This window comes from Hypomesus transpacificus, chromosome 7 (genome assembly GCF_021917145.1).
Source record: "Hypomesus transpacificus isolate Combined female chromosome 7, fHypTra1, whole genome shotgun sequence".
Lineage (NCBI taxonomy): Eukaryota > Metazoa > Chordata > Actinopteri > Osmeriformes > Osmeridae > Hypomesus > Hypomesus transpacificus.
The window spans coordinates 2856011-2881317 of NC_061066.1; the positions used below are offsets into that span (position 1 = coordinate 2856011).

The 25307-nt window shown below is 49.5% G+C and overlaps 1 protein-coding gene across 1 annotated transcript in view; it reads right to left on the bottom strand.

Moving 5' to 3' along the window:
• Positions 1–1939: 1939 nt before the first annotated feature.
• Positions 1940–25307, bottom strand: part of cacna1c (calcium channel, voltage-dependent, L type, alpha 1C subunit) — a 30389-nt gene continuing 7021 nt past the window's right edge. The window contains 23 exon segments of the mRNA XM_047023259.1: positions 1940–5570; positions 5829–6179; positions 6318–6415; positions 6504–6622; positions 6969–7076; positions 8603–8970; positions 9724–9858; positions 10028–10155; positions 10392–10493; positions 10654–10756; positions 11168–11264; positions 11457–11584; positions 11823–11979; positions 12539–12630; positions 13034–13099; positions 14057–14194; positions 16334–16381; positions 21622–21705; positions 23637–23747; positions 23873–24031; positions 24252–24453; positions 24744–24890; positions 25169–25221. Of these exon segments, the coding sequence (XP_046879215.1) occupies positions 5163–5570; positions 5829–6179; positions 6318–6415; positions 6504–6622; positions 6969–7076; positions 8603–8970; positions 9724–9858; positions 10028–10155; positions 10392–10493; positions 10654–10756; positions 11168–11264; positions 11457–11584; positions 11823–11979; positions 12539–12630; positions 13034–13099; positions 14057–14194; positions 16334–16381; positions 21622–21705; positions 23637–23747; positions 23873–24031; positions 24252–24453; positions 24744–24890; positions 25169–25221 (3402 nt within the window). The 3' untranslated portion in view covers positions 1940–5162.

The following is a 25307-nucleotide window of genomic DNA, read 5'->3' on the forward strand; positions in this document are numbered from 1 at the left end:
AAAGCACAGGGAGAACCTCAGAGGTTCTGTTGTGAAAACCCTTTTTTTTGGTTCTGTGTTCCAGGAAGTTTCTGGACGACTTGTTGATCTGGTTCAGTTACTAGGAGGAGACTCCTGATGCTACACATCGTCCCATTGTTACATGCAACAACGGGAATAAATGGAAATAAACCTCCTTAAACCGTATATTTATGGCGATACAACATCTGGCTGGATGAACTTCCCCTTCTGTCAATATCTGGCTGTGTTTCCAAAATGTCAAATGTAGCTAACAAACAACAAAGTCTACACCAAGACAATATATGGATGTCAACATTGCACATCAATACTTGTAGTCAACCAATGACACTGTGCACTACAGTACCCACAAGGCTTAGCTTGGATACTACACTGAAGAGAATGACCACGCTTCCTGATTAAACAATTAAGCAGATTATTGAAAACACAACGGCTTTGGCAGCAATATTATATTGTGTAGGTAGGTTCTGTGTGTGGCCCTGTCTTCAATCTTGTCCCTGTAACTTGATTCAATCAAGCACAGCTGCGGCATCCCTTACATGCTAAAACACAATCTGCTACCCCACCAGCCAACACCCAAGCCACCTTCACAATACAAGTCCTGTGAATCCACAAAATACACCCCCCATTCCCTAAATTTAAACAAAATCAACAAGAAAGTTGAGGCTTAAGTAGGGACACAGTTTAAATAGATTACATTATTCTCTTATAGTACTGAAAGTCTGGACAACAAACATCTAAATGGGTACAACCTTATATCATACCAGTAAATCTATGGATATATATATTCTTTATATGGTTTATAAAAAATATACAATCATTGCCATTTGAACCTCAACATCCATCCCTTAAGGACCAGGAGAGGAAGTCCAAGCCTGACACGCCAGCCGACCAACTAAGCTCAGCACCGTCCAACCACACAGACGACCTCACCAGTCCTCTGGATTGTCAGTATATAGAATCATCTAGACTTATATTTCTCTACTTTGTATAATACTCTATGTTGTGGGATAAGACTGTTTAAAGGATTCCACACACCATGCACAAGAAAGACCAACAACTTTCCTCACGTAGACCCTCTGTTTGGCTAATCCATAAACACGTCAATCAAACTCCAAATCCTCCAATAAATCAACTGCCTAAACAATAAGCAACTCTAACTCATCTTAGAGCCCTGTGATTGGTAGATCTGCCGAGGGGGAAAGTCACAATACTCAGGAAGTGATGTATGCTCAGCTTGGTGTATGTAGAGGGTGATGGAGGGATGGCGATGGAGAGATGGAGAAGGAGAGAGGATGGAGGAGAGGGAACCAAAGAGCAAACAAAGGAGGAGGAAAGAAGGAGTGGGAGAGCGTGCAAAGAAGAAAGGGAGGAAAGCGGGAGCAAAGAGTTCAGAGATAAAAGGTGACAGGAGACCAACTAAACGACGGAAGCTGACAGATGAACACAAGATATGCAAAATCTGTTCCCACACACACACACACATGTGCACTGTACTGCAGGCACAGCTCTTTCCCCTTATATTTTGCTCTGTAGCAGTAACCACCACGCACTCCCCAATGTTTATTTACATAAAAATAGATATAGAATAGAGCTACATGGACCTCTGTATCTGAGATACCTTGCCTGTTTAACAACCTTGCCTGATGTAAAACCTTTCTGTCAACAGAAGCAAAATTTGTTGCGCTGAAATGATAAAATGATTATCATGCAACAATGGTGTCAAGTTGTTGTTTCACTTGAATATGAAGAGTGGATGGATTATACAGATCAAATAGATGGAGTCCTGGAAATAGATATACATCTTACCCTAGACGGAAATGCACCTGAATTCAAGTAGAACAGGCTTCTTCAATATAAACAACTGCAATTTAACAAACAGAAAAAACATCTGAATATATTATAATATGTGATATCATTTTCTCTTTTCAATTCTGTACAACTATATATTCTTTAAGAACCTTGTTTTTTTACAGTCCTAGTTATTGCATTGTTTTTGCATATCTTGTGGAATTCAAACACACCCCCACTCATCCCAGAGGAAATTCTACAGCCGCAGTATAACAGACAGCCTGCAACACCGATCCAGTCCTTAAGGGGGCGCCACCAGCTATGGATATCCTCTTACAGGCTTAAAGCCACAAACCACAGAAGAAGCAGGGGACACTTGGAGTAATGCCAAGCTGTTAGGCTCCTAATGACAGCTATATGAATCTACTGCAGGTGATGATTTGTGAAGGAAATAACCTTTTCTCGAGGGAGGGTGTCTGTGAGTGAGTGTGTGTGTGAGTGTGTATGTGTGTTGTGTGTTGGAGAAAAAACGACATTGTTTTGGAGAAGATCGATTTTGAGATCTTAACTGAAATTCAGAAATGCATGCCAGGCAGGGGGACCTGTTTGAGCTGCCAATGGTGCTACACTGAACACAGACGGAATTGCAGCCAGTAGAACCTGCGTTCAAACCCCACACTCAACAAACACTACTGCGTTGTCCTTTCTGGCACACTGCAAACTCTCAGTCCATGACTGACAGTGGAGGAACATGACATCAGAAAGATGATCATGATAACAACTATGACTGTGACCGACCAGCATTGAAAATCAAAGTTTTAGAAATGTAACTCATTTGCAAAGTACAGAAGAAGTCTAAACTCAGGGTTCCATGGATGTTGAACTACAGCAGCACGGGCACTACAACTCCTCAACACACCATTTGCATAATAGAGCTTTGAGACAGGATGAAAGAATGAGTGTGTGTGTGTGAACCTGTGTACATGCATGTAGGGACCAGCACAGCATAAACTGTTGCTGGCAATGAAGAATAATAATACTAAAACATCTTATATTTTTAGCCCTACAGTATGAACTGCAACAAAGTGGTATGACCTGATGTTGGTCAACTTGCTAACGGAACCGGACCGCCTAACTCACACACAAACGCAGCCTCCTCACACGCACACACACACACACCCTCCTCACACACTCATGGAGAAGTGTGCATGGAGCGTGCATGTGTGTGCGTGTGAGGGGTTAGGCGTGAGGGGTTCCTAAAACGTAACACCAGGATTTCCGAGTTAGAACTAAGTGTAGGAAAACGATCCACACACGGTGACATACACAGAGCCGATATGGGAGTTGTTGTTGTGCAGTAAGCATGTGTGTTCTGATTCGTCCAATAACCATGTGTCCTGGCTTGTCGAGGCTGTGTGTGTGTGCTGGTTTTCCAGTGAGCGTTTGTAGGTCCTGATTTGTCTGGTGTGCGGAGGGAGGGGGGGGGAATGGGGCTAGGAGAAGCCTGACCAACCTCAGTAGATCACTATTCAGAACTACAACCATGAAGCATCAGAAGAACACCAAGCTGTGGAAGCATGCCCGTCAGTGGTTTACCTGCAGGGGGCGATATCACACACAACACACCATACTTATGCTACCTTAAATTGGAACCGTTTAGGCATAAATCAGCTTTTTGTAGAACAGCAAAATACATATTTCACCCACTCCAAAAAAATACACACTTCACCCCCAGGGATAAAATAAATAAATAAATAATTACAATCTGATAAAGGTGCATACTGATAGAGAGACTCCCACTGAGTTATACATTACACAGACGCACTCACACGCACGCGCACACACCCGCGCGCACACACACATACACACACACGCACACACTACATCCTGCCCTAACCACTGGGCTGGATACTTCATTTTCTTAAATCTCCTAAAAAAATAAACAAAGCAAAAATACAGAAGGAGAACAGCACCCTGGCATGTGCACACCAAAAAACCACTAAATCGAGATAAATTAATAAACATCATGAAAATCTATCATTATGGAGAGCAAGTGTTGCACATTGCTCAGGGGTGGCAGTAAACGGTGTGGTCTGTTTGTTTTTTTTGGGGGGGGGTGGGCGTGTCTGTGTCAAGCTGTTCAACTCTGAACGACGCTTGGCCATCACGTCAATGAGTAATGTAGTAGAGAAGGGGGGATAGGGTTGCAGACTTAACCTCTGTTATATCTGTCCATTAGAGTACCCTCTTCCATTTCTTTGTGTCCTCTTCCTTTTCATCACTGTCTCCCCACACTCCTCCACAAGCCACACCACAGAGGAACCTGAAAGCTTCAGAACTAAACCCCAAATCGACGCAGATATGTCAACAACAAGGGAGGGGCAGCAGGGGGGGTTGCCGTCTCTGTGATGGAACAGCCTTACTCAGCTCTGCCCAGTTCGTGTTTTACCAGGAAACGGCTGCACGTGATAGGCAGATGTCAAACAGAGAAGGAAGAGGATTGGTGGAGGAGGAGGTGGGGGTTTGTGGCAGGACAGCTGAAGTTGACTGGCAGTTCCAGGATGTCTCTTGCCCTATGTTGGTTTCCTGTTGGCCAGTGTCTCTGTTTCATATCCCCATGGTTATACTGGCTGAAGTTACATCTGTTAAAGTCTTCCCTGGCTAGCTGTGCCCTCCTCCAAGGTTCCCTGTGGAACTAGCCGAGTTCAGCGGCCCAATGAGCAGTGAAGACTATCGTGGAGCTCTAGTGTGAGGCCCAGCATGGAGCTCTAGTGTGAGGCCCAGCATGGAGCTCTGGACTGTGGCCAAACGAGTTGCCCTGCCAACGGCACCATGTAATGTCATGACACCTGGCCAGCAACCCAGAGTAATGACCTCGGACTCCCGCCCTGCTTGCACTGTGGGAAGGTCCAATACCTCACACCCATCTGCCAGGCAGCCAGTGGAACAGAACAACACTTTTGTATTTTCTCTTTCGTCGTTTCCTCTCTTTCTCTTCCTTCTCTCATCTCCACGGTTCACGGATGTGAGAACTGTGAGGCACTTTAGAGACACACCCAGATACATGCGTTAGTTAACACACACGACTGTGTACACGCACACGCACAAACACACGTACACACTCACAGAGAAAGAACTCCTCCTTCCAGGTGTATAAAAGATGGAGATCACCAGGTCCGATCTGATAGTTTGTGCCTTTGGCCACTGTGGCGCCTCCGGCATAGAGAAACAGAAAGAGAGAGACTGTGTGTGTGTGTGTGTGTGTGTTTCAAAGGAGGGGTGGCGGACACAGAGATAGCCACAACACTGTGCTGCTGATGTCACTGCTGATGTCACCGCTGCGGAGGCCGTGACTACAAGCTCGTCACGCACTCCATGTCCTCGCCTTCCGCCGATAGCGTGCTGTTCCGCCGCTCTCCTCCCGCCCCCCTGTGCTGCAGACCCATCTCCCCTCCTTCCTCCTCCTCCTCCTCCTCCGCCTCGCCGGGAGGCGTGACGGCTCCCAGGAGCTCCTCCCTCTCAGCCTCCGTCGCCACGGAGACGGCGTCGTCGTCGTCCCCTTCCCCGGCCGCGTGGCTGCGGTGCATGTAGGGGAGCAGGTTGCCGTTGGCGCTGGGCTGGCTGGTGCCGTTCAGGATGTTGTCGGCGGCGCTCTCCATCTCCTCGATGGTCATGTCGCATGCGTCCGCCAGCTCCTGCTTCGTCACCTCGATGAAGGAGGGGTCCTGAGCGAAGCGGCCCAGGCCCTCGGATATCAACACCTGGGGAGGAGAGGCCGACAGGGGGGTGAGGAGAGGAGGAGAGGGGGCGAGAGGAGAGAAGGGGAGGGAGACGGAGAGAGGCAGTCGGGGAGGAAGAGAGAGGAGAGAATGGATGGAGAGAACTACACAGAGAAATGAGTGAGCGCGGAGAGAATGAAACAGGACAGAACAGGGAGATGCGGAGTGGGAGGGAACAGAGAGAAAGAGGAACAGAGCAAGAGGGAGAGGGGGGAAAAAGAGGGAGAGGGGAACACTCACCGCCTCCACCAGGCTCCCTGCGCTGCCGTGCGACAGCGAGGCGGCGTCCTTGCAGCTTACAGAGGGAACCGTCAGCGACACCGGCCGCGGCGGCCGCTGGCTGGCCACGCCCCCTCCCGCCCTGAGGGCGGGGCCGTCACTGTACCACGGGCCACAGTTGACCGAAGGCAGGCTACTGTTCAGCTTCTCGTAAGACCCCGTCCCTTCCAACCGCAGGGAGGGGACCCTCTGGTAGTGGGTGGGGCCTCCCCGGGAGGCGGGGCTTGTGGGAGGGGTGGAGCACAGCTGTGTGAAGAGGGTGGGGGAGTGGCTTCGTCTCAGCAGGGGGCTCAGCCCTGCTACTGCCAATGCCTGGGAGGGTGTGTGTTTGTGTGTGTGTAAGGAGAGGGTGTATGTGGAGAAAACAAGAAAGAAAAAAGAATTAGTTGTTCATCAAATCAATGTGTATTTGTGTATAGAGTGTGTGTGTGTGTGTGTGTGTGTGTGTACCTGATGGTGGACCAGATGCAGTGGTAGTGCAGTCTTCTGGGAGACGTCCGATTTTGAATGTCTCCTCAGACATTCCAGGTGAAACGACGACCTCCGACCTACATGGGGCGACAGAGAGGGGGGTCAGGGGGCGTGCCTGTGTGAGCGTGAGCGTGTGTGTGTGTTTGTGAGCGTGTAAGCTCCTACCCAGTGTTGTGGGACACAGGAAGGCTCTCCTTGTACTCTGCCATGATCTCCTGTCCTCCCTATCCTCCTCTTCCTCCATAGGAGCAAGCTGCTTACTCTCCTCATCATGGTACACCAGCCTGAACACACACACACACCAGCAATAGAGTGAAGGATCACGACAGAAGGATGGAGAAAGTTACCGAAAGATAGGAGAAATAAACTTGGAAGGAGAGGAACAGACAGAGGGCGAAACTCAGTCAAATAAGAGACAGACACCAGACCGTACAGGAGGAGTGGTGAAGCAGAGGGGGACAAGAGGAGGGAGGACAGAGCGACAGAGCAGAGGAGAGGAGGAGAGAGGGGAGGAGGGCAGGGGGAGAGGAGCGGAGGAGAGAGGGGAGGAGGGCAGGGGGAGAGGAGCGGAGGGGCACAGAAGGAGGGAAGGCGGATATAGCAGGAGAGGAGCAGGAAAGGAGTGCGCACATGTCGGAGGAGAGCGCGTCTCTGTCGTCGGCGAAGTTCTCGTCGTATGTCTCCACGGAGACCTCCTCCCTCCTGATGATGGGCAGGTGGCTGTCGCTGGAGTCCGAGCTGCCGGGGGGTACAGGTAAACAACAGGTCAACAACAGGTCAACAACAGGTCAACAACAGGTCAACAACAGGTCAACAAGCATGTTGGCTCACAGCTGGAGAACAGACGCATGGATGGACAATTTGAGAGGACTAGAGAGAGGAGATGGAGGGACAGAGAGATATAGAGAGGAGAGAGGGAGAGGCTCAGTGGTGAGTAGCTGGATGAGGGAAGAGAAGCGTTACTTAATAGTATTCCTCTGTGTCCCAATTCTCTCTGAGGGTGTACTGCACCTATTCCTCCATTCAGCTCATCTCACCTACCATTCATCCATCTACTCACTCGTTCATCCATCCATCCCTTTTCTATACAGCCATTCATTCATCCATCTACCCATCCATCCACTGTAGCACTGAAGTGTACTCACGCTAAACCCGGGCTTGGTCATGTGAGGTGGAGCATAACAAGCGCCCACCCCGAGGGACAGAGAACTGGAACACAAAGCTGGTTTTCCTTTCGACTACTTCTGGCGCATTTGATTTCCCTTACCGGGCATGCTACCTGCTGCTGGGAGGAAATAGAGCCTGCTGAGACTTCCGGCAGTGCTCTGCCCTGTCTGAGAAGAATCGTAAAGAAAACCAGAAGCGTTTCCTCCCGGGCCGGGCAGCAGCACCATGAGGGCACCATGAGGGCACACCAGGAGATCCCAGAGGATGGGAGTGGGATCAGAGTACCAAGAGCACCGTATACTAAGTATACCAGCACAGTATAGCAGAGTATACTACGTATACTAACACAGCACAGTGCAGCAGTGTTTACTAAGAATACTAGCACAGCACAGTATGGTAGAGTATACTAGTATAGTGTAGAAGAGTATAGTAAGTTTCCTCGCACAGCAGAGTATGGTAGAGTATACTAGCAGAGCAGAGTATGGTAGCAGAGAAGAATGGAGGGCAATGATTCTAACTCTACTGGACTGGGTGAGCTGATGCAGCAAGTGTGCTGGACTGTGTCGAGGAAATCATTACAACACTGGGGTCAGGTTCGCTTGACTTGGTACACACACGCAATCCTCCCCCCCCCCCCCACACACACACATATATGCACCCCCCCCCGACACACACACACACACACACGCCCCACACACACACATTAAGATACACCACAAACTTCCTATCTCTCTCTCTCTCTCGTCCTGAGAGAGAGAGGAACATACCGCATGAAGCTGTCATAGAAACAGGTCCTGCCCAACGCCAGCCCAAGAAAACAAGAGCAGGAAAAGAAAAGAAAGGAGAAAAGAAGGAAGGAAGAGCGGAAGAACGGAGGAGGAAGGAGTTCGAAGTTACTGTTGTCGATCAACTTGTTGAAAGGACCAAATTAAGAATAGGAGAATAGAAGACAGTAAATAAGGGTAGATAGAATACAATTGAATAGAGAGCAGATCAACCTAGGGAAACCCAATCCACAAACGTTACAATGGAAAGAGAAAGAGAGAGAGAGACAGAGAGAGACACAGTGAGAGAGAGAGAGGAGCGCCAGCACCCACCTCTTGGGAGGGAAGCACCATGCAGAGCGTGGTAGGAGGATGGGGGTGAGGGGGGGTCCGCTCTGCCCGTCCACTGTGCTGATGGTGGGGCTGGGGAAGCGGCTGAGGCCCCCCGGGCCCCCGGGCACCACCATGCCCGTGTTGTTGGCGTTGTTGATGTTGGCGTTGGAGCCGGAGGAGGAGTAGGAGGACGGCGTGAAGGTGGTGGAGTCCACCAGCTTGTCGTGAGACGGGGACTCGCCCTCGCCGGGACTGCCCGCCTTGCTGAGGTGCAGGGGACGCTGTGTGGTGAAGGACTGCGGGAAGGCGCCGCGGCCGTCGCTCTGGTTGTAGTAGTTGACGTGGTTACCGAAGAGACCGCCCGCTCGCTGTGGACAGGAGAGAGGATTTGGGGGGGGGAGGGGGGAGAAAACAGAGAGAGGAGATTAGCTACTTATTTACAACTGTAGCATCAGGCTTGTATCGATATGCTTTATCTGTATACTGTGTCTACTGTGTAGGCAACATTATACTTGATCATGTTTGTACAGTGTAGGCATGTACTGTGTATACAGAGAGGCTTTCATCTCTATACTGTTGAGTCTTGACGAGGAGGACTCCTGAGTCCGTGGCAGTGAGGAAGTGATGTCAACGGTGGCAGTGAGGAAGTGATGTCATAGAGGTGGTTTGCTGAACACACCCAGATGATGTACCTTTCCTGAGGCCTAGAGACCTGTGTTGGCACCACAAAGCTAATCGTTTTGAGGGGGGCTTTAGCTCAGTGTGCCAAAAACGCTGTGTGTGCCAAAACGGTCTCGCTCGCCCTTAAGAGAAATGTGACCAAGGTGGTTTGGTGAGCCAGGCACAGATGACGAGGTGAGATCTGAAGATGTGCGTCAGCTTCATGAAGACATTTGGGCTCATATGGCCTTAGCTCAGTGTGCTAGCACAGTCTTCCTCTCCTCCAGATTGTGGGCTCTGGGTGGGATGGCGCCTGGTGGACCTTGGAAGCTCCGGCAGCAGAAGCGATGGTTGAGGGGCCTCAGGGTGGCAGGGAGGGTGGCAGGGAGGTTGGCAGGGAGGGTGGCAGGGAGGGTGGCAGGGAGGGCAGAGTGTGTGGGGGCGGTGCAGACGACCTTTACCCTGAAGATATCGTCCTCCGAGGCTGCCGACGTGGGCTCCTTCAGGGTCTTGTCTAGCTCCTCCTCCACGGTGAGGTCACCGGAGATGGCCCGTCGGATCTCCGGGCCCATGTCATGAAGCGTCCGCAGGCCCGCCTGCGACACACACACACATGCACACACACAGGTACAGCAGGCGAGCCGAAAGTTAACAACAGTGTCATCGATTCAGTGGATGTTGCTGCGCATGTTTGAGAAAACAGGGATGTGTGTGTATGTGTGTGTGAGGGAGAATGTGTGTGTTTGTGTGTGTGTGACAGCCCACCTGCAGAGAAAGAGCAGTCTTGGGGGGGACCTTGGCGACCAGACCCTGCTCCTTACGCTTCTTGAACTTCCGGAAGTATTCCTGGATCAGGAAGGTGGCGTAGAACTTCCCCACTGTCACCTCATCGTCTGGGGACAGACACCCAGGGTCACTCACTTGTCTGTCCCATCATCCGTTCATCTGTTCATCCATGCATACACTTACTCATTCATCCACTCATCCATTCAGTCATTGAGGCATTCATTCACACATGCTCTATTCATTCAGTCCTCCATTCACTCACACAGTTTATTTGTTTGCTCCTCATTCATTCATTCGCTCATTCGTTCACGTCCATGTGTTGAGAGGCTGTAAAGAGACTGACCTCCAGCTGGGGGCACCACCTGGTCCAGCAACTTCATGCTTGTTCTCTTCCAGATCTTCTTCACTATGGCCCTCAGCTCCTCGTTAGCCTGCTCCAAATTACCTACAAACACACACACACACACACACACAGGCACATCCACACATTCATCCATTTACTGTCAAATCATTCAAACTTGCAGAAATTTGATTGTGTGTGCACGCGTGTAGGTGTGCGTGTGGATCCGCGTGTGTGTGTGTGTCTGTGTGTGTACGTGTTTTACCGTCAGTCTTGATCCTGAGAGCGGTGCGGACCAGGGCGAAGAGGGTGGCGTTAAACATGACCGTCCCGTCACTGTTCAGAGGCATGTTCATGGACACCAGACGCTGCAGACACAGAGACACACACACAGACAGATACACACAGAGACATGGAGGTAGACACACACAGAGACACACAGAGATGCACAGAACCACACACAGAGAGATACACACACACACACACACATTGAGATATCCACACAAAAACACACAGAAAAACACACACAGAAACACATGGAGAGAAACCAGGATGCAGACACAGAGACAAAAACACACAGAAACACACAAAGAGAACATCATTAACATGACTTCATTATTTATGAAGCAACAGCAATTCTCAAGAGACGATTTGCAAACACTTGCAAGATCCACAGCGACACACCGGGGGAAATTTGAACCTACAACCTCTTGACCTGCATTCCAATACTCCAGCACTGAGCCATACCTATCCCCCCTGTTGTGAGGGACTGGACCCACCTTGCAGGCCACCCTGTGGGGGCAGAGCTTCCCAAAGCCCAGGGGGGGCTGGATCCTCCTCAGTAGAGTCACCACATCCAGGTGCTTGATCCTACCCCTGGAGAGAACACACACACAGACAGGATTTAGATCCTACCTCTGGAGAGAACACACACACAGACAGGATTTAGATCCTACCTCTGGAGAGAACACACACACAGACAGGATTTAGATCCTACCTCTGGAGAGAACACACACACAGGCTCTAGATCCTACCTCTGAAGAGAACACACAGTGACAAGGGTCTTACTTGGCCTCAGGGTCGTACTCAGCCCAGATCCTCTTGAACTCGTCCAGGTGATGCGGCCCCAGAATGGACCAATCCCGGGTCAGGTAGTCAAAGTTGTCCATGATGACAGCCACAAACAGATTGATAATCTGAGACAGACAGCACAACAATAGGTCAGTCAATTGGTCGGTCATCCAATCAATCAATCAATCAACCGTCAATCCAGTCTCTGTACATCTATCTGTCCATCCATCCATCTCTCTATCTGTCTCTCTCCATCCATCCATAGAGAAACATGCTATGAACGTCCGTGGTAAGTATCGTGGGCCTAACCTCACTAGGTTTTCTCCCATGCCAGGTTTGTCCCTTCCAGTGCACCGTACTTACCAGGAAAGCACACAGCATGTAGAAGCTGACAAAGTAGATGATGGCAAACTGGCTGCCGCAGTCCTCGCTGGCGAGGCCCACCTCGGAGCCCGTCTCACAGGGCCGGGTGGGCTGGCACGCCAGCATGATCTCCTGCCACGCCTCGCCCGTGGCACACCTGGGTACAGGTGCATGCGCGCGCACACACACACACACACACAGACAGACAGTCACATGCATGCAGGTGCACACATGGATTTGTATGCAGTCGTACAGACAAACACACACACACACACATGCACATATACACACGTGCGCGCACACAGACACACACACACACACACACACACACACACACACAGGTGTCACACTATGTGTTTGTATACTACAAACACTTTAGGACCTACTCATCAGGATGGTATAATCAGGACTGAGCAGAAGGAAAGAGAGGGTATAAGATCTGTCTCCTCCTTCTGTATAACATCCTAGGTGAAACACCAGGGAGGCGTAGTAGAGCCATGTAGAGTTCAGATGGAGTCCCACTGCATGGCAGCTTACCTGGGACAGAGCGCTTCTAGGACAGAGATAGAGGGCTTCTCGAACCTTCAGGGAAGTTCTTGAACATTAGGTCGGATATTCTATTGATAGAGCTTCTCGAACCTTCAGGGAAGTTCTTGAACATTGGGTTAGATATTCGAAAGGACGGAGGTTCTTGAGGAGGGGGGTGTTTTCCTCACCTGAAGAGGAGCAGCACAGCCTGGGGGAACGTCTGGAAGTTGTTGTTCCTGTTGATCTCGCTGTGGTCCCTCAGAGCTATCTTACCAAACATCTGAAGGAGGGGGGTTGTACATACAGGAAATGAGGTCAGTATACAGGAAATGAAATCAGTATAGGACCAAGAGCGGGAGTAAAAAGAAGAGAGGAAAAGGAGGAGAGGAGACAAAAGGAGTGGACAGGTAAAACTAGGAGAAGAGAGAGGGAGGGCGGGCCAACCAAAAGAAAGCTACCCAACACCGATACAAGCAGACAGAAGAATGGATGGACACCAGGGTTCCACGGAGGAGAAAACAGGAGAGAACACAGAACCACCGGAACCACACACCGCCCGACAGACAGGACGACACTGGCTGGAGGAGAGAGAGGGAATGAAGGACGGGGAGAGAGGGAAAAAAGCAGGTAGAGAGACAGCGACCCTGCAGCAGAGAGAGGGGGGGGGGGTAGGGGGGTCTTACCTGCATGCCGATGACGGCGTAGATGAAGAAGAGCATCACTATTAGCAGCGCTACATAGGGGAGGGCCTGGTGGGAGAGACACATATCAGCACACACGGTCATGCGCTCGGACACCACACCGCAAAACAGCCTGGCAAATCATTGGACAGCCTTGCTCCTGTTCTACTTCCTGTGCCAGCGTGCGGAGGCGTGGGGTCATGAAGCGTACGGCTGAGAGAAAGACTCTGACTAAAAAGATAGCTTTATTGGGCAGTAAAAACTGCCAGTTCAGAGAGAGAGAGAGAGAGAGAGAGAAAAGAGAGAGAGAGAGAGAATGAGAGAAGCGAAAGAGAGGGAGAGCGTAAGAGAGAGGGAGAACAGAGGGAGAGAGAGATAGAAAGTGAGAAGGAAAGAGCAGTGACGCAGCGGCACGCCTCAGGACCCCCAGCCCCGCCCACCACCCAGGAGGAAGGGAGTCCTATCTTACCGACTACTCATCAAATGATTTGTGCTTGTGGTGGAGTGCTCTGTAACCGTGGCCCCATGGAGGGGGTCCTGGGGGAACCCTTTAAACGTATTATTGTGGAGCTAAAAGTGAGGGGGGTGGGGGTGGGGGGGGATGATAACATGCTGATGGGGGGTCAGGGGTCAGAGCGGATGTGAGCTACACCCCCTCCCTGCTTCATGACAGCCTGCCAAGGAACACTCCCACCCACAGAGGGTGCTGATGGAGCCAGACCCCACCTCCAACCGTAGTGTCCGGGACGTCTGCTACGTGTGGGACAGTTAGTGTACATGTGTGTAGTAGGTATACAGCCTACATAATGCACTTTAACCATCAACATATGAAATCAATCCTGTTGAGAAAGACAGATAGGGGAGAGACGGAGACACTACCCCAACTCGTCTCAAAATAGACTCGGCGTGAGAGTCGGTTGGAGGTCCAGTCCCCGCCCCACCAGCCCCTCCTCCCCCAGGTGAGAGGGGCTCCCCCGTCAGCGCTCTAGCCTAACTGTAAGCATGTTGGTCCGAGTCTCCCCTCACTTGGAATGACTTGATGAAGGTCCACAGCAGGGTCCGAATCCCCTCCCCGCGAGACAGCAGCTTAACCAGCCTCATCACACGGAACAGTCGGAAGAAGGTGATGGAGATCCTGGCGTTATCCTCCGAGTTTTGTAGTCCCTTTTGTTGGGTTCACGGACGTCAACAAGCACACACACACACACAACACAGGTATGGACACACACACACATACATACATACAGGTATGGAAACACACACACACACATGCACGCACAAGAATGACCACACGTGGGTTTTCGACACACACAAGAATGGACACATACACACAGGTATGAACACACACACACATGTTTGGACACGCACACACACATAGGAATGGACCCACACAGATATGACCACACACACACACGTGTCAATATTGACACACAGAAACGAACACAAATGCACACAGGCGTTGACACACATCCACATACATGTTTGTATGCATGTGAATACCCACAGAAAGATGTGGATACGAACAAGCATAGAAATGGGCGCGCGCACACACACACAGACACACAGACAGACACACAGACACACATTCAGTTAATAAAATGGTCTGTTGCGTCCTACAAAGTCCCATCAAAAACAACCTACAAAAGAGTTCAGGAGAGAATCGGGCTCACGCTCTCTCTTGTGGCCCCAGGAGTCACATGACAACAAACAGATCCTATACAGCATCTTACACGCCTCCTCTGCCCTCTTCCTCTGCCCTCTTCCTCTGCCCTCCTCCTCTGCCCTCCTCCTCTGCCCTCTTCCTCTGCCCTCTTTCTCTGCCCTCTTTCTCTGCCCTCTTCCTCTGCCCTCTTTCTCTGCCCTCTTTCTCTGCCCTCTTCCTCTGCCCTCTTCCTCTGCCCTCTTCCTCTGCCCTCCTCCTCTGCCCTCTTTCTCTGCCCTCTTTCTCTGCCCTCTTCCTCTGCCCTCTTTCTCTGCCCTCTTTCTCTGCCCTCTTCCTCTGCCCTCTTCCTCTGCCCTCCTCCTCTACCTTCCATTTACCCCTCTTCTCCTTTCCCCTCCTTCTCCTCTGCCCTCCATTTATACCTCTGTTCCTCCTCCTCTGCACTCGATCTCTGCCTCTCTTCTCCTCCTCCTCCCCTGCTCTACAACTACCGCTGCTCCCTCTCTTCATCCGGAGCAGAGTTCAGCTATCAGTCTCCAGGAAGGTCATCTAGCTCTGGTAAAATCTGAAATGCTATCTTGTCACCTTCATCTCTCAAGTCAAATGTATTTACTCATCTCCATTGAGAAGTATAAAATATTTCAACAAAGTAAAAAAAAAAAAAAAGAAGTATATTCTAATCTGTGTTCTGTTAACATCTGGACTAGTTCTTTAAGATAGACATGACTCCCACGGTCATAAAACCTACAGTCCGCACATATCACAAATACAACAAAAACGATCACTATCACATAAACAGAACTTCACCAAGGACAGTACCGACTACATAACACTAACATACACAATGAAAACAATAATAGTTACGAAACAAACAGGTAAGGGGTACATAAAGAGCCTGTATTGATGCGTTTGTGGCTGTTTGTCCTGGGGCCACCGTTTCTGCACTAACACTGTAAGAGCAGTACCACGGCTGAACAGCAGGGGGGGCTAAACAGCCACACAGAGACGGAGAGAGAGAGAGAGAGAGAGAGAGAGAGAGAGAGAGAGAGAGAGAGAGAGAGAGAGAGAGAGAGAGAGAGAGAGAGAGAGAGAAGCAGACAGAACTGACAGAAATATAGACAGACAGAAATATAGGAAATCTTTAGAGGTTGAGACGAGAGAGAGAGAGAGAGAGAGAGAGAGAGAGAGAGAGAGAGAGACACACACAAAAAGACAGAGGCAGGAAGAGAGAGAGCTAGAGACAGGAAGAGTGAGACAGACACAGAGACAGCAAGAGAGAGAGGGAGAGAGAGAGACAGCATGTCAGCATGAACATGACGGGGCGCACCAATGACAAAGCACCAGGAAGATCACACTAAAAGAGGGGGCAGTAAGGGGGAGGGGAGGCCGGCCAGGAGCACCATGGAAACACAGTAGCCACTGACCGAAAACAGGAGACCGAGCCTTAGTATGTTTGCACAGTACGGTGCCCTGACACACACGCACGCACACACACACACTAACACACATATATATATAGAGGTGACATGCTGCAGGTGGTGGTGGTGGGGGGGGGGGGCTGGCGGAACGAGGCAAGTGAGTGGAGGAGATGGAGGAGGAGGGATGGAGGAGGGGCGACGAGGGTTACCGTGGGTCCGTACCATTGGTCTTACCACAGGGGCATGGGAAGACGGGGAGGAGTCAGCTGGCTTTAAAGAAAGGCACACAGATCAAAGCTATAGCAGCGCACACCTCTCTGGGACACTGTGTGTGTGTGTGTGTGTGTGTGCGAGGCAGTCGATCACAACCCCTCTTCATATCTCTAGGCTGCGGCGTGTATTCTACCTGTCCATCATTCTGGGAATGGAGACCCACACACAGACTAGACAGCCCAGAGGGGGGGGGGGGGGGGGGGGTTAGAAGGGGAACCTGACCACCCTATGTGTGGGTGTGTGTGAAAGGGGGGGGGGTTAAGAGGTTATAGGGGGCAATATGTATTTTTAATATAGGTTTATATTATTTTGCTTTAATGTGGGATATTGAGGTTGTATTTTTGGCGTGTTGGAATATCCTACTAGCCACAGGGAAAAGAAACAGCATGTGTCTTCTCAAGTGTGTGTGCATTTGTAGTTGTGTGTGGGTTTGTGTGTATGTTTGTATTTGTACAGTATATGTGTGTGTGTATAAATGCATCTGTATGAGTTTGTGTGTGTGTGTGTGTCTAGGAATGCAGAGAGGCGTCTCTATAGTAATCTCTGTCTTTCAACCAGCCTGGCTACACTCCTACAGCATGAACACAGTTAGTTTCTGATTGTACCACAGGGTTAGTGACAAGGAGGTCCAGTGCATGGTCCCACAGCAGGGAGCCATCCACTGGCCATCGCCAGTACTGCAGCCTGCCGACTGGCCTGTTGGATTAGGCCCAGGTAGAAACACAATGGTCCAGAATGGTTCTGGAGCGCAGTGGTGCAGTGTGGACTGTAGGGGGCACTGGTTTACACCAATGGGGTGGATGTGAGGCCTGTAGGTTCTCTCTTGGCTTAGCCAGGGTTGTGATTTCTTACACGCAACGCCTCTCCCCTATAGGGAAACCCCAACCCAACGATCCCTGGCCAATGGGAATGGACCTTTGGAGTGTTGCCTTTGTGGATTGGCTCGATGGAAGCTCCGTCTTGGAAGGAAGAGGTGGACAGAAGAGGACGTGGGCGGGGCCAGTGGGTGGGGGCAGTGGGTCGGGGGCAGGGGAAGGTGTCGATGTTGGGGTTCTACTTGTGAGAGTGTGTGTGAGGATATGTGAGGTTGTGTGCATGTGAGGGTATGTGTGTGATGAAGTGTGTGTGTGTGTTTGAGTGAAAGTGTATGTTCACAATGTGTCTGTTAATGTGTCCACTCTCTTAGATGTTTAATGGCATTGCTATGTGTGTGTGAGTGGTGTGCATGCCTGCCTGCATGCATGTGTGTGTGCAGTTGCATATGATCGAGACAGGAAAGGTGTGTGGGTATTGAGGAGGGTCTTCAGGGTAGTGGGTAGTAACTATGGATGACATTATGTAGTTACATGCTAACGGTAGCTTGGGGGGTCTACTGGAGTGAAAGTTCTAACAGAGTTAGTTAACTAGTTAACAGCTAGTTAACTGGCTGTTCTACAATGATCTTCAGCTCTCTAAGACCCACCACACTGCAGGTGTACTACCAAAACAGCCACAGCATCGACTGGACAATACCATTACAGATAGACCCCTCTCAGGATTCCTGGCTGTGTCTGAGGGTCAAGGGTCGATCTGAGTTCAGTTCGAATCGCGATTCACTCAGTGATCGTAAAGTGAATTGAAGATAACCCATTGCCCTCCACAATGATTCGTATAATTTTTTCCCCTCCCGTTCGGGAATCTAATCTTAATTCACTTGCAGGATTTCGTGAATCGGAACTGAGTTTTAGTCGAACTCCAACCCTATGTCAAGCACTATTAGGGTCATGGTCTTAGTGTAGTCAAACTGGAGGGGACTGGCTGAGAGAAAACGTGCATGTGTCAGGATCAACTAGGGTGCAGTACACAATGTCACCAGTAATGGTACCAGAGAGGCATCTAAACATTCATTCCTGCTGTGCCAGTGTGGCCTGTCATACAGTCAACCGTTACTGCTCAACATAGCTACAACTCCGTTCAATAAAACGTAAAAACACAATTTCATTTCATGAGCAGGTTTGCTCTCATGTCACATGATCAACACAGTTCAGATCATTGGGTGAGCTGGGTCTCTCTCCGTCTATCATTGGACTGCTCTGATTGGATTTCACAGTTGTTTAGGTTACTGGTTTGATTCGGACTACAATTTGATCCGTGTTTTATGGAATTTCGATCGTACCTGGAACGTACCTGTCGATTCTAAGATTAGATTTTAGACTCATTTTGACGGTTGGCTTGTGAATCAATAGCTGTGTTCAATATAAATCAACCATTGTGATTGGTGTAAAAAGTCAAGTGACGCACACACCGGGCCTATCGTTACAGAGGAGACCCAGATTACCCAGCTTGCATTTTGGCTGAGCAAGAGCACCACAAACCAATCAGAAGAGAGATAGAAGAAAACATCCATAAAGAAGAATAAAGTGCACTGAAGAACTCAGGCCAGAGAGAGATGGAGGGAGGAAAAGAAGGAGAGAGAGAGGCATTCCAGAGAGAAGAGGAGGGAGGGGGGTCGGAGAGATGCAGATATCAGTGGCATCGCCTGCAAGACACTACAAACGCTTCAAAACCACCTCAGGTAACTACTACGTCTTAGACAAACCAATCCCAAACAGAAAAAAAAACCGAAGGAAAAAAAAACGGAAAGGACATTATGGGAAGCACCTGCTAGCGGGAGCAAACAAAGGATTCTGGGAAGAGTTGTAGGTATGAGGTCGGAGGCGGGGTCATTCCAATTCGTAGACCAGTTTAATTAGAGGTATGCCAACACACACTCAGGAAGATAAGGTAAGACAAGGTATCGGCTTTGGACGTCGTCAATCTCTGTGCAGAGTTACAGAGGGGTTTACTTATAAAACAACAAGTTATCCACTCAGCTACGGTTCCAGGCTCAGTACAGCAGGTCACTGTCTCAGCCAAACACCCGAGGACTGAGACAGAAGACCAGGGTCATGCCCAGGGTTAGAGAGGTTAGAAATAGAGGAAACCAAAACATAAACAAACAAACCACCCAAACGGCAGCCACACCGAGTCAGTCTGTGGACTGTGTAGAACAGAGATGGTGGAAACAAGAGGGTGTATATCTCTGGCCGGACGAGGGCCAAGTCGACAATGTTGTCGTTCATTAAAACCTTTAACATCGCCTCCTCTGTGACAGATAGCTTCACTTTCAAAGACAAGAACACACACTGCAGCACCTGGGACAGAATAATGCCAGGATACTTGTCACCTGTCAGGTGAAATGCTGTGACTCTTTTTCTTTTGTGTGTATAGAATGATGCTGGATGACTCCATACCTGTCAGGGCTAACGCTAACACTGTCTCTCTTTCTCTCGTTTGTATAGAATATACACCTGTCAAGGGCAACACTGAAAGACTCTTTCTGAAAGATACTCTCATTTATACAGCACTGCAGGAAGTAATGACACTGTCATTGATCTTACAACAGGTTCATCCCCTCCCTCCCTCCCTCCCTCCCTCCCTCCCTCCCTCCCTCCCTCCCTCCCTCCCTCCCTCCCTCGCTCCCTCGCTCCCTCGCTCCCTCGCTCCCTCGCTCCCTCGCTCCCTCCCTCCCTCCCTCCCTCCCTCCCTCCCTCCCTCCCTCCCTCCCTCCCTCCCTTTCTTTCCCTAGTGGGGTTCCAAGAGTGGTTCTCGTGAAGGTGTGGCTGCAGTTGAGTGTGGTTCTTCTTAAGCACGGCTCTGAGTGAGGTCCTTGTCTTGTGAAAAGAAGAAAGGCAGTGTAGCCGCTATGCTGCGCCAGAGAATCTTAAGGTTTATGAAGCGACGACAGACGTGCTCGCTGCGTTCTAGAAGAACAACCTGAACTAGAGATACACTGACGCCGTAGTCCTATTGTCTTGATCGAACACTTGCCTCGGCTGTTCTCTGAATGGCCTTCGAAGAGAAAAAGATAGAGTTCTTGCTATGAATAGAAATACACTTAGACTACACCCATCAGGTTAACCACCAGACACCTGTTAGGGCATCCAGCCCATTCAGCTTTGTTCAGAGGGATATTATAGAGCTCAAGTCTGAGTGAATTCATAAATACATTTACATAAATTTCCCGTATCTGCGGTTGTTCTCGGGCCAAGTTTGTTTACTGCGTCTGCATCTGGGGCCAGAATATATCACCCCTGTTTTCCATCATGCTCCACAGTCATTCACCATGCCTGGAGAACCGAAGGGTTCTCCCATTGAAATGATTCATCATTAAGAGCCAAACCAGAATGTGAGAGCAAACCAAACCGTGTGACAACGCAACAGTTTGTTTGTTCTACTGATGCTCAGTCAAGATTGAGCAACGAGGGAGGGGGGTGGGGGGGCAGGCAGGCAGGCAGGCAGGAGGAGGTGGAAAGTGGGCTACTTACGTTCACCTCAGTGATAGCTATGTCAACAATGCTACCCACAACTATTAAGGCGTCAAATGTGTTCCATGCATCGACAAAATAATGCTGCGTTGGGAATGAACAAAACAGGAGACGACAACGACAACGACATACAAAAAAATGAAATGAAAAGAAAAAAGGAGAGAAGAGAAAAAAAGAAAGATAACAGTTATATATGAACGTTGGTGTTTAGTCGAAGAGAAAAAGGGGGGGAGAAAATCGTAAAATTAAACGACAGCTTGAAAAGAGGAGCGGAAATAAAGGAGTGAAATCCGCGAGATGATCAGGAGGAGCTGAGGACGGCCGGTCATGCTTGTCCATGTGGGAAATCAACATCAACAACAATAAACAACAATAATAAACAACAGTAAACAACAACAAAATCACCACCAAAACCACTTCTTGTGAAATTATAGGCGGGATACTATGGTTAGTCGGTTAGTTAGCAGTTAGTGGAAAGGGAAACCTGAGACACGTTACAGTCTTTTGCAAAAATAGAGTCTTAGCTCTCTGCTTAGAACAGTAGTCCTGACTATGAGAACCCTTGGAGAACCTATGCGGAACCCTGGCCTGTAGCTTTAAGTGCTTGGTAGTACCCGAGGAGGAGCCCATTTCATCACCTGGTGCTGGAAATGCCGAGAACTCCAAAGGCGGCGGCCATGTTGGAGATTTTAGGATGGAGGGAGGGCGGAGGTAGGGGAGAGGGGGGAGGGGGGGGGAGAGATACAACACCAGAGCGTGGTGTGGGAGACAAGATAGCCACGAAGAGAGGACAAAGGTAGAAAAGAAAGAAGGGAAGGAAGGAGAAAGGGAGTAGAGGAAAAGAGAGAGAGACAGAGCGAGTGCAGAGAGAGAGGGTGGCGATGTACTTACGTTGATCTCACTGAGAATGACGTCTATAATGCTGCCAATTACGATGAGGAAGTCAAAAACATTCCAGGGATCACTAAAGTAACCCTATACAGGATAGGGGGGGCAGGTGGAGGAGGGGGAGGAGGGGGGGTAAGAGAGGCAAGTTAGACAGGCATTATTCAAGGGAAATCTGCAGACTTTTATCTGTCCAGAAGGGGGCTCGCCTCAGTCCTCGATTGCGTTTAGCAGGAGTTACACAATGCTCAATGCACAATTAATATTAGTATTCTAAAGCGCTACTAATTTAGTAACCTGTGCGTGGATGCTAACAAAGCCAAAGCAAATGCAAAACAGATCTTACAGGCCATGATTCTCAGACAAAACTATACTCCCTTAAGCTTAACTTTTTGTTGTTAGCTCTTCCTTCCTTTGATTGGGAAGTGTGGGTATGATGGTAGGTGTAAGCTACTTATAATTAGCTTAGCATAGTACTGCATAGGTCAGCATATCTTAGCATAGTTTAGCATAGCTTAGCTTAGTTTAGTGTGCTGAAAGTAGCGATGACAAATAGTATTACACTGCCACAGAGGTAAGAAGTTACCAGTCAGTCCAGCGTATAACTATACCTTGTTTAGCCCACAGGCAAACAAGAACTAATGCTTCTGTCTTGGTGGGCTCAGTAAGGAGGGGTGGGGTGGCAGGGGTGGACTGGTGTGGTGGGGATGAACCTACCGATGACAACCTTGTAGGTAGGGTGGGATTGTTACAGTAAGTGTGACAAACATGGTAGTATATCCTAATAGTTTAATACTGTATGACCTGGTCTTGTAAAACTATCTAGTCAATCTGCACAAATTCTGACTTTCCACTGTGTCAAACTCTAAATGGTAGCTAGCAGTAGCTGTTAATGAGAGTCAGCAGAGAAGGCTGTGACTGCAACTGCTCCTGCAGTTGCTCCTGGTCCTCCTGCATAGAAAAAGGTGCCATTAGTGTAATGTCACTTCCTGAACTGAGGAAGTGTCAGAGGAAGTAGTCCAGCAGGGATGTCCTGTTCAGAGGAACACGTTTTTAAATAAAGTTAGACACTTTTGAATTGTACACTTTCCCACCGCCGCATGCTAAGTGTCAACAGAGGACAGGACAGGTCCGGAGCTCTTCAGATATAGACAGTGTTCTAATTGTGTCATAAGAAGCCTTGGGGAGGGTCCCAGAGGTGCATGATGGGTAACACTAACATCACTAAAATCTCATGAGGTGACCAGGACCCCCCTCCCCCACCTCCAAAGCGATGTACAAATGCATGACCCAGCAGAAGGTCAAGGATCAGCAGTGCATGGTTCTACAGTATTTTGATGGTCAGGGCCTAATTGGTTGGTATTTACAACACAAAGTCACAAACATACTGTGCCTCTCTAAGCATCTCCACAATTAGAACACTGGTTGTACATCAATAGAATACAAAATGGATCCCAGGCCCACAAAGATGGAATGTCAGGCGGTCAATCTATAACCGAGCCCACCGTCGCTAAGCAACCCATTGGGGATTTTTAGGGGGTGTTATCCCTCTGTCGATAACTTGTTTCATCTGGTGGCGGCAGACAGGAAGTTCCATATGTTCGTATTCACCGTGTCCAAGGGACATGTTTCAATTGGAGACGCAAACCCCTACCGGGTTACTTAGCAACAGGTGAAATTGAGACATACAGAACCAAACAACATCGGATGAGATGTGGTTCGGATTTGCATTTTCCCCTCACATGGTTCTTCTTATTTGTAACGAAGACACAAAGTTGAATCAATGCATTACAGTGGTGGCATTAAATGAAAGGCAAAGTCTTTGTATCTGGATACAAGCTCATTCATATGACCATGTCTGGGACCAGCGACCTCATTACACAGTCATCAGGATGGAGAGGAGCAGGGAGACGGCTTCTTATAATAGAGACCTAACAATGAGCTCGCTTAGAGGAAGTAAGCGGGCGGGGGGCGGGGGGGGCAAGGGGGGGGGGGGGCGGGGGGCAGGGGTGCAGACGTACCCGAGGTTTGAAAGCGATGAGTTTGAGGATCATCTCCACAGTGAAGAGGCCGGTGAAGAGCATGTTCAGGATGTTCATGGCGTCGTTGAAGGAGCCCGTCTGGCCGTGGTGCTGTTGCAGACACAGACACACACACACACATAACACTTCACAACCAATACAATGACAGGACGACGGGGTATGACTTGTTCATTTGGATAACAAGTGTTTCTGGGTTGCTCAGCCGTGTGAGTTACCTGCATGGCCAGACAGATGGTGTTGAGCAGGATGAGGGTGAACATCAGATACTCAAAGTAGGTGGAGTTGACCACGTACCACACCTTGTACTGGTACTGGTTCTTCGGAATGTACCTCCTCAGTGGACGAGCCTTCAGGGCGTACTCCACACACTGACGCTGTACACACACACACACACACTCATTTGATATCTTCTAGGTTTGAATCTTGACCTAGTTCTAGGTCTCTAGGTCCCTGTCTCCCTTGCCTGGTTCTACATTCCCCTCACGTCCGTGACAGAACATGCACATGCTTCTAGGTCCCCGTCTCTCCCGGCTCTCGGCTTTTCCCTTGGTTCCACGTTTCCGAGTTCCACGTCCAGGTTCCGGTCCCACCTACCTGGTTCTTGTCCAGCTCGCAGTTCTTGTACTCTTGCTCTCCCTGCTCCTGGAACGTGACGATGACGAAACCCACGAAGATGTTCATCATGAAGAAGGCGATGATGATGATGTAGATGATGAAGAAGATGGAGATGACCACGCGGTAGTTGTAGACAGGGCCGATGTCCTCCGTGTGGGAGTCTATGGCACGGTAGAGGAGCCTGGGGGGGAGGAGGGAGGGGGGAAGATGGGGGAGGGAGAATATGGGGAAAGGGGGAAGAGAAGGGATACATGTCATTTTAGACCTGAAAGGCGCTGCCAAAGTGCGTGTACTGGATCTTAATGGGTGGTGTATTTTTATGGGTGTGAGCGATATCTTTGAGCTTGTGTCAGATCTGAAGTGCACGTGTTTGTGTGTGTGGTGTTAGCTGTAATGATCCTGGGCCACACGCACACGCCTGCAAGGTGTAAGTGTGTGTGTGTGTGTGTGTGTGTGTGTGTAGTTACACACTCTGGCCATCCCTCGAAGGTTGAGACGGCAAACAGAGCCATCATGCCCTGGAGTACGTCATCGAAGTTGAAGGCACTGTTCTCCCACCTCCTTATAGCTCTCTCTGGCTTCCTCACATCACCATCCTTGTACATGATGAAGGAACCCCTGGAGGACACACACACGCACACACCACACACACACACACCACACACACACCACGCACACACACACGCATAAGTGCACCCCATGCACGCACGCACGCACGCCAGCCAGCACCACAGACACACAAAAACACGCACACAGAACATACACAGACACGTGCGCACAAACATATCCCAAACACACAGATTGTTGTGTTGTGTTAGAGAAAGTAACACCAACCAAATTACAATAAGTATCTTCTGAATGATATTGGTATTCATTTGACTAAACCAGCATGTTACCTGCATTCTGCCGCTGTCTGCTTCGAGATGTCTGTGCAGGAGAAAAATTTGCCCTGAAGACAGAAAACACACGCACACACACACAGGTCGTCAATACATTCAGGGGCCACATGATGACAGAACTATGATAATTATATTT